Source organism: Ranitomeya variabilis, chromosome 2, assembly GCF_051348905.1.
Source record: "Ranitomeya variabilis isolate aRanVar5 chromosome 2, aRanVar5.hap1, whole genome shotgun sequence".
Taxonomy (NCBI): domain Eukaryota; kingdom Metazoa; phylum Chordata; class Amphibia; order Anura; family Dendrobatidae; genus Ranitomeya; species Ranitomeya variabilis.
This window is the reverse complement of record NC_135233.1, coordinates 987,755,809-987,771,208: the sequence shown is the minus strand read 5'-3', so window position 1 is coordinate 987,771,208 and position 15,400 is coordinate 987,755,809. Positions and strand designations below refer to the sequence as shown.

The following is a 15,400-nucleotide window of genomic DNA, read 5'->3' as shown; positions in this document are numbered from 1 at the left end:
GCATATATGCAAATCACTTACTTGCGGCCATGCACCCACAGCTCCGAGCACTGTCACGAGAGAATCTTCACATCCCGATCACAGATCCTAGAGTGATTGTAGACTTGTAACCTAAGGCCGGACAGCTCCTTTAAGTGACTAAACCTTTACAAATTGCCTCTTTAGAGAGGAAGAGGACTTAAACTCTATAGCGCCATCTATTGGAAGCAGCATTCCTACAAGTCTCTATCGACTATTACAGGGTTGATTGTGACTTGTAGGATTGCTTCTTCCAACAGGTGGCGCTATAGAGTTCAAGGCTTCTTACTCTCTGAAGAGGCAATTTGCATATTAAATTTCCCAGAGGAGCATTGTACGGCGAATAAGCCTCCTTACCTGGACATGCCAGAGCATAGAGAAACCTTACCCCTTAGACCTAAATCTTTACATCCATTTAGAAAAATGATTGATGGTGTTGCTGTAAAAATCCCTGTTATCTGCACCATGTGGCGACAGTTACATTTCCTCTGGGACTTTCTCAATGGTTTGTGGGACTGTGTAATAAGTTAGGACTATTCAGGCAACAAGAAATCAGTAAATTTAAATGATGTGGGTCATGTTCCATGCTTTTATGTTGTTCTTCAGGGATTGTTTCACAGAAAAGTGCGTGATGAATAATTACTTTGGGATTGGTCTGGATGCAAAAATCTCCCTGGACTTTAACAATAAAAGGGATGAGCACCCGAAGAAGTGTAGGTGAGAAATGGCTGTAAGGCGATATTGCCGTCCAGCAGAGACCCTTGAAACGGATTTTGTGTTGTATTTTTTCTAATGTGTTTCATCATTGACAGAAGTCGTACAAAGAATATGATGTGGTATGGAGTGCTTGGGACTAAGGAGTTAGTACAGAGGACGTACAAGAACCTGGAGCAGAGAGTTCTTCTGGAGGTTCGTATGTGGAAGCCCGTCCTCACCTGTCCTCCTCTTCTCACTGTCCCTATTGTCTTTCTGATCCTGTAACCTTTGCACTATTGAGTTGTTTGTATGAGACGTCTCCAAAACTTAGAGGGTCTATCCAAATTTTTTTCTCTATTAATGATTTTTCAGTATGTTAATATGTATATTTTAAGCTGTAAAAAATTACCGGTGTGATTTATTTTTTTTAATTTTTTTTTCATCTGACACCACAAATATGGCAGACACAAAGCTATAGGTGTGTAGGGTAATAATTTCTCAAATGCTGTGTCCGCATTAGCCATAGACTGCGCACTCCCCCTGTCATACACAGTTCATAGCTGTGGGGGGAGCTAGGTGCCATTGTGCTGTATCCCAGCGCTATGCGCTGAGCTGTAATTTCCCTCTCACTGCTACATACATTGCTCAGTGGTGAACGGTGAGAGCAGGTCCAGGCCCTAGGGCAGCGGCAGTGAGAACAGGTCAGGAAGCCTGGCTACTAATTGCAGTCTGCCGACCTGGAAGAAGTCACCGCCGCAGCACTGATACAAGGAGCTATTCTTAACCTCTCACCCCTTAGGACAGTATTCAGACCACAGCAGTCAAATCATTGGCGGCAACTGTGCTCTGATAGTAAGTAGCAATGTACTGCTGGAGGGGGCTGTGGAGTGATGTGCTGCAGTGGGGGGCTGTGGAGTGATGTGCCTCAGGAGGGGGCTGTGGAGTGATGTGCTGCAGGAGGGGGCTGTGGACTGATGTGCTGCAGTGGGGGGGGCTGTGGAGTGATGTGCTGCAGTGGGGGGCTGTGGAATGATGTGCTGCAGTGGGGGGCTGTGGAGTGATGTGCCTCAGGAGGGGGCTGTGGAGTGATGTGCCTCAGGAGGGGGCTGTGGAGTGATGTGCTGCAGGAGGGGGCTGTGGAGTGATGTGCTGCAGTGGGGGGGGCTGTGGAGTGATGTGCTGCAGTGGGGGGCTGTGGAATGATGTGCTGCAGTGGGGGGCTGTGGAGTGATGTGCCTCAGGAGGGGGCTGTGGAGTGATGTGCCTCAGGAGGGGGCTGTGGAGTGATGTGCTGCAGGAGGGGGCTGTGGAGTGTGATGTGCCTCAGGAGGGGGCTGTGGAGTGATGTGCCTCAGGAGGGGGCTGTGGAGTGATGTGCTGCACGACGGGCCTGTGGAGTGATGTACCTCAGGAGGGGGCTGTGGAGTGATGTGCTGCAGGAGGGGGCTGTGGAGTGATGTGCTACCGGAGGGGGCTGTGGAGTGATGTGCTGCAGGAGGGGGCTGTGGAGTGATGTGCTACCGGAGGGGGCTGTGGAGTGATGTGCTGCAGGAGGGGGCTGTGGAGTGATGTGCCTCAGGAGGGGGCTGTGGAGTGATGTGCTGCCGGAGGGGGCTGTGGAGTGATGTGCTGCCGGAGGGGGCTGTGGAGTGATGTGCTGCAGGAGGGGGCTGTGGAGTGATGTACTCCAGAAGGGGGCTGTGTAGTGGCGCACTGCAGGAGGGGGCTGTGGAGGGTTGTACTGTAGAAGGGGTCTGTGCAGTGATGTGATGTACTGCAAGAGGGGCTGCGGGGTGATATACTGCAGGAGGGGCTGTGGAGTGATGTGCTTCAGGAGGGGGCTGTGCAAGGTTGTGCTGTAGGAGGGGGCTATGCAGTGATGTGGTGTACTGCAGGAGGGGGCTGCGGGGTCATGTACTGCAGGAGAGGCTGTGGAGTGATGTACTACAGGAGGGATGTGTGATCAATGTACTGCTTTTTTGGGGTGGCTGAAGAGCAAAGTACTGCAGGAAAGGGCTGATGAGTGATGTACTACAGGAGGGGGTTGTGGAGAGATACAGTTCCTTGCGAAAGTATTCGGCTCCCTGGAACTTTTCAACCTTTTCCCACATATCATGCTTCAAACATAAAGATACCAAATGTAAATTTTTGGTGAAGAATCAACAACAAGTGGAACTCAATTGTGAAGTTGAACGAAATTTATTGGTTATTTTAAATTTTTGTGGAAAATCAAAAACCGAAAAAGTGGGGCGTGCAATATTATTCGGCCCCTTTAACTTAATACTTTGTTGCGCCACCTTTTGCTGTGATTACAGCTGCAAGTCACTTGGCGTATGTCTCTATCAGTTTTGTACATCGAGAGACTGAAATTCTTGCCCATTCTTCCTTGGCAAACAGCTGGAGCTCAGTGAGGTCTGATGGAGATCGATTGTGAACAGCAGTTTTCAGCTCTTTCCACAGATTCTCGATTGGATTGAGGTCTGGACTTTGACTTGGCCATTCTAACACCTAGATACGTTTATTTGTGAACCATTACATTGTAGATTTTGCTTTATGTTTGGGATCATTGTATTGTTGGGAGACAAATCTTTGTCCCAGTTTCAGATCTTTTGCAGACTCCAACAGGTTTTCTTCAAGAATGGTCCTGTATTTGGCTCCATCCATCTTCCCATCAATTTTAACCATCTTCCCTGTCCCTGCTGAAGAAAAGCAGGCCCAAACCATGATGCTGCCACCACCATGTTTGACAGTGGGCATGGTGTATTCAGGGTGATGAGCTGTGTTGCCTTTACGCCAAACATATCGTTTGGCATTGTTGCCAAAAAGTTCGATTTTGGTTTCATCTGCCCAGATCACCTTCTTCCACATGTTTGGTGTGTCTCCCAGGTGGCTTGTTGCAAACTTTAAATGACACTTTTTATGGATATCTTTGAGAAATGGCTTTCTTCTTGCCACTCTTCCATAAAGGCCAAATTTGTGCAGTGTACGACTGATTGTTGTCCTATGGACAGACTGTCCCACCTCAGCTGTAGATCTCTGCAGTTCATCCAGAGCGATCATGGGCCTCTTGGCTGCATCTCTGATCAGTCTTCTCCTTGTTTGAGATGAAAGTTTAGAGGAACGGACGGATCTTGGTAGATTTGCAGTAGTATGATACTCCTTCAATTTCAATATGATCGCTTGCACAGTGCTCCTTGGGATGTTTAAAGTTTTGGAAATCATTCTGTATCCAAATCCGGCTTTAAACTTCTCCACAACAGTATCACGGACCTGCCTGTTGTGCTCCTTGGTCTTCATGATGCTCTCTGTGCTTCACACAGAACCCTGAGACTATCACAGAGCAGGTGCATTTATACGGAGACTTGATTACACACAGGTGGATTATATTTATCATCATTAGGCATTTAGAACAACATTGGATCATTCAGAGATCCACAATGAACTTCTGGAGTGAGTTTGCTGCACTGAAAGTAAAGGGGCCGAATAATATTGCACGCCCCACTTTTCAGTTTTTGATTTTCCACAAAAATGTAAAATAACCAATAAATTTCGTTTAACTTCACAATTGTGTTCCACTTGTTGTTGATTCTTCACCAAAAATTTACATTTGGTATCTTTATGTTTGAAGCATGATATGTGGGAAAAGGTTGAAAAGTTCCAGGGGGCCGAATACTTTCGCAAGGCGCTGTATATAGCTTTTTAGCATGGCTGATGAGCGATGTAGTACTTTGCCTCACTTCTTCCCAATTAAAAATAAATACATTTAAAAAATAAAAAAATGAGTATATTTAGTATCGCCGCATCCATAAAAGTGACACCGTGAACACATCCGCATCTCATTGCAGACACCACAAAAAAGGCTCTGCACTCTGATCCTAAACTTTATCCCCCACACCCTCTTCCTTTTGCAAACACTCAGAAATAGATGGGAGGAGTGACATCAGGCACGTCATCGTATCCTGTCCACATTTACTGCAGTCGTAATGCGAGCTGACACTTCAATTAATTTTTATATCTTATGTGGGCAACTGCTACCCCAAGTGTTTAAAAGTTGAAAACATCAAAACTTTTAAAATCATTTTTCATATTTTATAGTTGTGCCGCCATGTGGATGACACCGCCATCTTTCATTCTATAGATATGTGCGGCATTGTGGATCTCCCCACCCTTTTTCATTCTATAGATATATGCAGCATTGACGATGGGACCACCCTTTTTCATTCTATAGATATATGCAGCATTGATGATGGGACCACCCTTTTTCATTGTATAGATATGTGCAGCATTGAGGATGGACCACCCTTTTTCATTCTATAGATATGTGCGGAATTGTGGATCTCACCACCCTTTTTCATTCTATAGATATATGCGGCATTGAGGATGGGACCACCCTTTTTCGTTCTATAGATATGTGCAGCATTGAGGATGGAACCACCCTTTTTCATTCTATAGATATATGCGGCATTGAGGATGGGACCACCATTTTTCAAAGCATGACATACCCACACTTTTGTATACACTTACTACCATATTAAAATGGATTTGTCACCAGATTTCTTAATCCAATCTCTATACATTATTATTAAGATCTCTTAGTCCTGGTGAGACTGGTATACTTATTTTGAAAATCCATATCACAGCGGCTGTGTATAATCCTGATCTTAAGATGAGCATGTTATAAGCCCGGCTATAATATGAAACTCATGAGTCCAAGTGTATTCAGCCTCTGCCAACTTACCCAACCTGACAGCTGCAGCTTGCACTAATCTGTGAGATCTCTGCAGCAGGGAGGAGGACCACTGAGGAGCTGTCATTCAGGCTAGTTGGGCAGAAAATGAGACAGACAGGCTGACACAAATTTTCAAAGTAAATTTCAGCAGCCTTATTGGATTGAAGAGATGTGTGTAGTAAAGCCTGCAGCTTGGATTGAGAATCTGGTGACAGATGAATGACGGGCAGCATGAATGAGGCTCTGGCTATGAGGTTGCCGCTACATATGTTTTATTCTGAAATGCTGCAGCATTTCAGAGAAAATGTACTTCTCCCTTCCCCATCCCTTTAACTCATAGGTCTCTCCCTTGCCTTAAAGGGGTTGTCCACCCTTATGTGCGGCTTTGCTAAAATGTAACTCAATGCTGGTAACTCAAGTAAATGCTCTACTGATTTTTCACCCAGTCAAGCACTCTTGAGATCTTCTCACAGCGATGAAAGACATTATAACAATTCTCATTTATCATCACTCCGCTGTACTGTGAATTTCCCACACACAATATTCCTGACTGTGTGGCAGCGAGCGGAGCTGGTGGGCAGGGTTATCCCCTTTACACGTCTTGTATACGCTGCATGTCTGTGTTTGCTCCTTGGTTTATGTTGTTTGGCTCCTTGTTAGCAATGTGTATCTTCATCTTGCATGTCTCTGTCTGTCCCTAACACTGGTTGTGTCTGTCTCTCTTCTTTTAGATGTCTGTCTCTTTCTTTCTCAGTGGATGTGCGTGTCTACCTCCACTTACCCCAATGTCCCCCGCAGTGTGATGGGGTCCCCATTCCCCTGCCCAGCTTGCAAGGCGTTGCCGTCCTGAACATTCCCAGTTATGCTGGAGGCACCAACTTCTGGGGAGGCAACAAAGAAGATGATGTAAGTTTCATGTGTGAGTCCGAGTCGTCAAGATCATGACTTGGTAGTTTCGGTCATTCACTATATATTCTTTGTTTTTAGACCTTTGCTGCTCCTTCTTTTGATGACAAGATCCTGGAGGTTGTGGCTGTGTTTGGCAGTATGCAGATGGCGGTGTCCAGGGTTATCAAACTGCAGCATCATCGCATTGCACAGGTAACACAGCATGGAATATTACTACTAGCAGAAGCAGAAAACCTGCAGAAATTCTACCTAGTGTCATTCTTAAATAGAAAAAAGAGAAAAAAAAGAGAAAAAAAAGTGATCAGCACTCACCATTCCTGATGCTATAAAAAGTCTTTATTAGGACATGGACACGGACAGGGAGAGCATGGTGTCCAGGGATGACAGCTGTTTCGCGCTACATGCGCTTCCACAGATCCCGATCATTCTTAAATAGTGTGGGCATCTACAGTTCCAAAGTGTTTTCATTTTAGCAGTCAGTAGGGGATTTGTCTTGAGACTTTTTTTCTGATGTCCTTTTAACGGGACCTGTCACATCCAGAAATCTTATATACCTGCAGATATAGGGCTAATCTGCTGGTAAGTGGCATTAAAATCCTGTCTCCTGCCTTATTGGAGCAGGGGCTACAGGGAGAAATTGAAGTGATATCCTCCCTGCAGCTGCTCGCTTCCAGTCATCAGGGCGGGGCAGGAAGCGGTTACAGTCACCACTCGCAATACAGTGAGCGCACTGTAAACACTCCCCAGCACTTTAATTGACAGCCTGCTCAGCACAGATCCACTGCACACACTCTGCAGAACAGGCTGTCAGGCAATGTGCTGGGGAGTGATTACAGTGCGCTCACTGTGTTGTGAGTGGTGACTGTAACCGCTTCCTGCCCCTCCCTGATGACTGGAAGCGAGCGGTGCAGGGAGGATATAACTTCAATTTCTACCTGTAGCTGCTGTTCCAGTAAGACAGGATTTTAACGCTATTTTTTACCTGCTTATTAGCCATATATCTGAAGGTAAATAACATTTCTGGACTTGTCAGGTTTTCTTTAAATAGAATTTCCTGCAGTATATAGGATGCCACCTTAGTAAGTCTTTATTTAATTGTAACTTTTATTCTTAGTCATATAGCCTTTGCCTCCATATTTGATATACTGTTTGGGCATAATTTACTCTATATGAAATCTGATCTTATGCTTTTTGGCATTTGTGTTATATTTTTTATGTAAGTAACGAGTTAATTTATTTACTTCTTGGAGTGCTGTGGTCTTCTTTATACTTTTGTGCCATATTACCATATTAAATGGGCTTTACCATCTCAATAAATGAATTTTGGGACCCCCACTGATCCTGAAAATGAAGATGCCACAGCACTGCTTTCCCCCAGAGGGCCTAGAGCATCACCATGCTGAAGAACACGGTGTATTTACTGAGATGGAAACAGCCTTCTCGGTACTTGAGTAGTAAGGGCCAGGGTAAATCTGTCAGTGTATGAATGTGTAAAACAACTTGGCTAAGGAAGAAAATAAAGAAGCTGTTTTTCCTTGAGTACTGTCCAGCCAATTACTGTCAATAGATGGATCATAATTAAAAGATTTCTACCTAACCACCGGAAAGGTGATAATGTACCGACTGCCAGGACCCCATCAATCCCTACAACAGTGTTGCTAAGAACTGTACTTGAGTGTGGACCATTGGCCATGCTCAACGTGACACCGCTCCATTCATTGTCTGTGAGACTGCTGGAGATGGCCAAGTGCTGCACTCTGCTACGGCAGTCCCACAGACAATGAATGGAGAGGTGGTGCACATGCTTGGCCATCTTGCTGTTCATGCAAGGTGGTACTGTACTGAGGAGCACCATTCTTTGGATCGGGGGGGGGGAGGAGGTGGTCCTAGCAGTGAGACCCTCAGTAATTAGCATGTGATGACCTGTACTATGAACAGGCGAGGACTTCTCAAGTTGGGAATAACCTTTCCTGGCTTACAGTCAGTCTGTTTCACAGTCTGCAGATGTTGAAGTTTACCAGATTGCTCAAATTTATCTCAATGATTTTGATGTGAAGAATTTTTCTCTAAAAAATGAACCATGTACCAATGTTCTGTGGACTCATTTTGTCATGTTATCCACTAGTGTCGGACAGTAAAAATCACAGTTCTCGGAGATGAAGGCATTCCTGTACAAGTGGATGGAGAGGCGTGGATCCAGCCCCCTGGTTATATCCGTATAGCACATAAGAACAGAGCCCAGACCCTCACCAGGGACAGGGTAAAGTCTCTGTGTATATTACCATGTGATTACATCACTCTTGTGGTTTTTTATGTTTTTATTTGGTCATTAAAGGAGTTACAGAAAATGCAGTATTATGGCCTACATGTTGCGTTGTGATTAATTGCTCCCAAACTGCAAAAAAAAGTTAGATTTTTCTTTCTTTGTCGAATTTAAAGTCTTGGCCCAGCCTATCTTAAAGAGGAATTCAACGTTGGTTTTGCTCACAGATAAGAAGGGAGGAATTTTTGTGTCCAGCGATGAAGGATACTTTTACTAGTGCCTGCTGCCTGAATATATCATGTTTTTTTTTTTTATTTATTTCATTCATAACCCTCAGGTCTTTTTCCTGCCAGGCTTTTGAAAGTACATTAAAATCTTGGGAAGATAAGCAGAAATGTGAACTTTTGCGTCAGACGTCCACTGCTCTGTCTCCAACCTCTCTACGCCCTGAAGCTCTGTCGGAAGAGGAGGTTGCCCAGGTCTCACGGTTCGGCCAGGCTGCTGGTGCCCTTATTCACAGGTAAAGGTGCCTATTACGCAGACTTGTTACTGCAGAAAGCCATATATACTGTAAACACAGCAATAAAATAATGGAAAGAATAGCACTGGGTGACATTTGGTGCATAATGCAATGTTGCACTTGTTTCTCCACTATAAAGCTCAGGCTACACCGAGACTCTATGGCAATCACAGTGATATAATATAGTGAATATGGTAGCTTTAGAACCACCATATGAGTGTATGAAGTGTAAGTTAGGGTCGGGAGACTCAAGGTCAGTCTGGGCACTGCGGTTCATATGCAGAAATGCACTCGCAGCCTAATGAATGAGCAAAACGCTTGTTCTTCATCTTCAGATGGTTGGATCATCTCATTTGGGATTTGCTGGCGATAACATGATGCTCCATGAGGTCAGGATGATTTTATTAATGATCGTTCTGTTCCCATCAGTACTGTGCAGTCAGGCCAGTAAATGAGTGCCATATGACTTGCATGTAGGAGATCAGCGCTCACTAGCAGGCCAACATTAACCCATCTGGTTGCATCTTAACTCTTGAGCTCTCAGCTCTGATGCACTCCATTAGCAGAGAACTACGTTTTCTGGGACATCAGACCAGGATAAGTTGGATAGGTAAGAACCATTGAGACATCCATGATCTTCATGCACACAGTGACTATTATCATTAATATATATGACCAGAGTGCGGCTCTAACTGGAGTAAAACCAGGTTTAGAATTGGAGAAGTTCTCCTCTAAACTGAGAAACTGCTCCAGCTGAGCCATCTTTGTAGCCTATCCACTGGGTATTGGGCTGCGGAGTCTTATTTGATAGCTGATCTTCCAACATTTCTGGAGTGTCATGCTAGAAACACTAGTCAGCGATGGAGTCTCACCTGTATGTAAGGCATCAGTGATGCCTAAGAGGTCAGTTTATGCTCACTGTTCGGCGGCAAAGGATATATTTAGCAGGATGGCTAGCAGAAGCTAACTAAGGCATGTCCTCTCACATACTTTACAGTCAATCAGAACTTTCACACATGATGTTAGAAGAAGAAACATACTTGCCTCTGTTTCTGCAGCATTAAAGAAATAGCTGTTTCTCATGAAAGCATGGAGCAGGAGCTGGCCCACGCAGTGAATGCAAGCTCCAAGGCAATGGAAAAGGTCTACAGCAAGAACCCCGAGGTAAACTGTTCATCAGCCGCATGTTCTCATTCACAGCCCAATACTTGTTTCTGAATCATAGGCTATTCCTGCTATATTCTCATTGTCCAGGTTAGTTGGGTCTCTATTGGCCAAAAATCATGTGTTAACATATAATGCAATCTTCTGATCAGCCATATTAAATGCACTTGTCCATGTCCCTAAATTGCTGCATGTATAATATTTGGAGTTGAAAAATTACTTTTTTTTAAGTCTATTAAAAAGGATGTATTTTATCATACTTGAATTTAAGGAAATATTTCAAAAGAAATTTAGTTTTCTGCCATAAACCATCTTTAGGGCTCATTCAGACGAGTTTATAATCGGTCCGCATTTTGTCTGTATTCATACGGATAGCTCGCTGACCAATGCAAGTCAATCTTAAGTCCGTGGGTTAGTAGCTCAAGCGGCCGCTGATTTAGGATGAGCTCACAGGACTGCAGATGTGGCAGAAACACTCGCTCCTGTGATAAAACAAGGAAATTTGGGACCTCACAAAGCAGCAGCTGCAAGTCTCTGCTGTCTCATCTGTATACTCACTTATCATAAGTGAATTTTGCATCCTCCCCTGCCCAGGAGATCTGATATGATCAGACCATGTTCCTGCACGGTCAGACACGACCATTACACAGTACACAGCAGCGGCACATTTATAAGATTATCTCAGCACAGGAACATTTTTTTAACACGTTCAATTGTAGAAATTATTATCATTCAAAGATCTATTCATGAAAGTGTACTTTGTGCGAAAACCCATTTAAGTCAATGTCCGATCCATTCTAGAACCTTGAAACGTGACTAGGGATATAGGCCAAACCAGAACTTTAACCCCTAACTTTGTTTCTAGGCACTATAGATAGATCTGTATGCCCACTTTTCTGGAAAAGAGCTTATTTGGTAATCTTTTCTCCAGGGTACATTGTCTGTAAAACTCCCTACACCAGCTCAATCTCAAAACTGTACCTTCCAATATGGTTCAATGCAGAAATTTTCTTTGAAGCCAGATTTCATTCATTATATCAGTAGAGGTTTCTTGAAGGAAAACCACCCTTTATTACCCATATTTTCCTCATAGGATATCTGGAGGTGGGTTTTCTTAGCCACACAGCATGATGCTGGCTCTCACTGTAGTTATTTGTTCCTGTGTAACTATGGCCATGAGCTGTTAGGGTACCGTCACACATTGAAATTTCCATCGCTACGACGTTACGATTCGTGACGTTCTAGCGATATCGTTACGATATCGCTGTGTCTGACACGCTACTGCGATCAGACACCCTGCTGAGAATCGTACGTCGTAGCAGATCGTTTGGAACTTTCTTTCGTCGCTTGATCTCCCGCTGACATCGCTGGATCGTTGTGTGTGACAGCGATCCAGCGATGTCTTCGCTTGTAACCAGGGTAAACATCGGGTAACTAAGCGCAGGGTCGCGCTTAGTAACCCGATGTTTACCCTGGTTACAAGCGTAAACGTAAAAAAACAAACCGTACATACTCACCCGTCGGTGTCCTTCAGGTCCCTTGCCGTCTGCTTCCTGCTCTGAGTGCCGGCCGGAAAGTGAGAGCAGAGCGCAGCGGTGCTGCGATCTGCTCTCACTGTACGGCTGCACTCAGAGCAGGAAGCAGACGGCAAGGGACCTGAAGGACACCGACGGGTGAGTATGTACTGTTTGTTTTTTTACGTTTACGCTGGTAACCAGGGTAAACATCGGGTTACTAAGCGCGGCCCTGCGCTTAGTTACCCGATGTTTACCCTGGTTACCCGGGGACTTCGGCATCGCTCCAGCGCCGTGATTGCAACGTGTGACCGCAGTCTACGACGCTGGAGCGATGATTATACGACGCTGCGACGTCACGAATCGTGCCGTCGCAGCGATAAAAATTTCAATGTGTGACGGTACCCTTAGAGTCAGAAATCAGAACTCAACAGAAATACCGCAATGATGTTAAAAGGCCCTGCAACAAATTCTGCTTCTTTTGGGCTTTGTCTTTGGGGTCGCTGCAGCCACCTTGTGGTACATTTTGTGTACTACTGGCGATCGCATAAACGGCCTGTGATTGAAGTTACAGCCATGTTTCTCATGGGCAGACGGCACTTTATACTAGCTTTGTCTACATCGCCTCCAGACTGCTGAATGAGGGGGCTATAATGTCTTCTCTACTCATAACTTTATCTTCAAAACATAAAAGAGAACATGGATATTCCCAATCAGGGGACATAGGCCTTTAGTGTAATTTTTTTGCGTCGTGGGGGCCTTATAACACATCTAGGGGACGATTCATCAGAGGTTTTACATCAGAATACTGGCATAAAACGCTTTGAAGAGTCACAACGTTTTTGTGTAACCCAGGGTTGCACAAAAATACTCATACTGTGATCTGCAGCTGGCTCGAGGTTTTCTTAGCAAATGACCTGTGGTGTCAGTACTTCCTATGTAGGGAGGTACAAGTTAAGCTGAAAAGAAGCCCCCATGTTCTCCTGATGGTATTGTACCAAAACAATAATGAATAAAATGCAGAAAATGATTAGCAGTAGTGTTCATCTACTTCCCAGTAGCTTCATGTACTATCTTGTTTCAGGGTCTAAGTTGCACACATGTTATGGAAATGGTCACTAATGTACGAGCTTTACTGAACGAGACTGATCTGCTGCTTACTGGGAAGATGGCTCTGGTGAGTAGGGGACGGAAATGTCCACATTGTGTTCTTGGGACTAATTTGATTTTTTTCATGTAGAGTTCAAACTCTCACCTGATTTTAGGGCACTTCTTACAGTTGTGGGCTACTTCCCATAAGGCTAGGGCTACCTGTGACATGTACTGCACAACATTAAGATCACAATGTCATATTGTGACATAGCATCTAATGATAGCTGGTGGGGTCACAGTGCATCCCGTGCAAAAAAAATAAAATAAAATATTTTTTTTTGGGTGCATGAATTGTCTGAGACTTGCTGTTGTGCCACATGTTACTTTTTAGCCCTAGTTTAAAATAGTCTTCAACAAACAGCAATGTTGGTTGCTTTGTCTCTTGAAGCTGTTGGATCCCCCTCAGAAGGAGCAGCTGATGACGTCCCTCAGTACCATGGAGCAGGAGCTGCAGAAAGTTGCTGACATCCCATGGCTGAGCCAGAACACAGAGGCGGGAGATGAAGAAGTGGGCATTGAAGAAGTGGGTATTGTAATTTTGCACTTTGTGATCTTTCTTTCATAAGGAATTGTCATTGTAGTTGTCTTGTTAAAACAAGTTATAACCTACCCATAGGATCTAACCACTGCCCCCCGCACCTATCGGCAGAACAGGGGATTTTTATCCCAGCAGTATGGAGCGGCAGAGACATGCTCAACCGCTGCTCCCTTCATTCCCTATGGAGCTGCCGAGCGCTGCTCTCAGCTTTTTCTGGCAGTCCCGTAGAAAATAAATGAATTTGCAGTCCATGCATCTGACTTCCATGCCATTTTGTCATGGGGATAAAACTTCCCCGATCTGCCGACTGGTGCTGGTCCTCGCAGTGGAGCCCCGACGATAAGTCCATTATCACCTATCCTGTTGATAGATGATAACTTGTTTCAGCCAGACAATCCCTTTAGTTTATTAGTTGCAGTATATTCTTCTTCTTTCTTGCAGTCATTTGTGCATTGAAGGCATTTCACTTTGCTGCTTTGTTTTGTTTGTAGCTGATGGTTGTGATTTCTCCTTAGGGTGCTCTCGATTACTCCAAATTAAGACGTAGCAGTCGGTTTAGATTGGTGAATAAGTTCAAGAAGGAGAAAAACACTAGGAACAAGGAGACCCGGAGCAGCACAGTGCCAGCTGGTAAATGTGTAGTTTCCATGGGATATAAATGTCTGCAGCTGACGGCGTGCACAGGAAAGGGAGCCACACTGAGATATTATATCAGGACAGGCCGGCAACTGTCTATTAATAAATTACAGGTCCTTCTCAAAAAATTAGCATATAGTGTTAAATTTCATTATTTACCATAATGTAATGATTACAATTAAACTTTCATATACTATAGATTCATTATCCACCAACTGAAATTTGTCAGGTCTTTTATTGTTTTAATACTGATGATTTTGGCATACAACTCCTGATAACCCAAAAAACCTGTCTCAATAAATTAGCATATTTCACCCGACCAATCAAATAAAAGTGTTTTTTAATACCAAACAAAAAAACCATCAAATAATAATGTTCAGTTATGCACTCAATACTTGGTCGGGAATCCTTTGGCAGAAATGACTGCTTCAATGCGGCGTGGCATGGAGGCAATCAGCCTGTGACACTGCTGAGATGTTATGGAGGCCCAGGATGCTTCAATAGCGGCCTTAAGCTCATCCAGAGTGTTGGGTCTTGCGTCTCTCAACTTTCTCTTCACAATATCCCACAGATTCTCTATGGGGTTCAGGTCAGGAGAGTTGGCAGGCCAATTGAGCACAGTAATACCATGGTCAGTAAATCATTTACCAGTGGTTTTGGCACTGTGAGCAGGTGCCAGGTCGTGCTGAAAAATGAAATCTTCATCTCCATAAAGCATTTCAGCCGATGGAAGCATGAAGTGCTCCAAAATCTCCTGATAGCTAGCTGCATTGACCCTGCCCTTGATGAAACACAGTGGACCAACACCAGCAGCTGACATGGCACCCCACACCATCACTGACTGTGGGTACTTGACACTGGACTTCAGGCATTTTGGCATTTCCTTCTCCCCAGTCTTCCTCCAGACTCTGGCACCTTGATTTCCGAATGACATGCAAAATTTGCTTTCATCAGAAAAAAGTACTTGGGACCACTTAGCAACAGTCCAGTGCTGCTTCTCTGTAGCCCAGGTCAGGCGCTTCTGCCGCTGTTTATGGTTCAAAAGTGGCTTTACCTGGGGAATGCGGCACCTGTAGCCCATTTCCTACACACTCCTGTGCACGGTGGCTCTGGATGTTTCCACACCAGACTCAGTCCACTGCTTCCTCAGGTTCCGGTCACCTCTTCTCGTTGTACAGCGTTTTCTGCCACATTGTTTCCTTCCAACAGACTTACCATTGAGGTGCCTTGATACAGCACTCTGGGAACAGCCTATTTGTTG

At 44.6% G+C, this 15,400-nt stretch overlaps 2 protein-coding genes across 9 annotated transcripts in view; one reads left to right on the top strand and one right to left on the bottom strand.

The window, feature by feature from the left end:
• LOC143808394 (uncharacterized) overlaps window positions 1–15,400 on the bottom strand; it is a 426,051-nt gene that overhangs the window by 227,497 nt on the left and 183,154 nt on the right. The window lies entirely within an intron of this gene.
• Window positions 1–15,400, top strand: part of DGKD (diacylglycerol kinase delta) — a 117,150-nt gene that overhangs the window by 88,609 nt on the left and 13,141 nt on the right. For 2 of the 4 annotated variants that reach the window (XM_077290979.1, XM_077290981.1), the window contains exons 19-28: window positions 625–735; window positions 831–927; window positions 6,242–6,349; window positions 6,431–6,544; window positions 8,478–8,612; window positions 8,969–9,135; window positions 10,194–10,299; window positions 12,898–12,990; window positions 13,354–13,488; window positions 14,019–14,133. In XM_077290979.1, coding sequence (XP_077147094.1) covers window positions 625–735; window positions 831–927; window positions 6,242–6,349; window positions 6,431–6,544; window positions 8,478–8,612; window positions 8,969–9,135; window positions 10,194–10,299; window positions 12,898–12,990; window positions 13,354–13,488; window positions 14,019–14,133 — 1,181 coding nt within the window. The remainder of the gene's footprint in view (window positions 1–624; window positions 736–830; window positions 928–6,241; window positions 6,350–6,430; window positions 6,545–8,477; window positions 8,613–8,968; window positions 9,136–10,193; window positions 10,300–12,897; window positions 12,991–13,353; window positions 13,489–14,018; window positions 14,134–15,400) is intronic. The other 2 variants (XM_077290980.1, XM_077290982.1) reach the window with 1 other exon arrangement.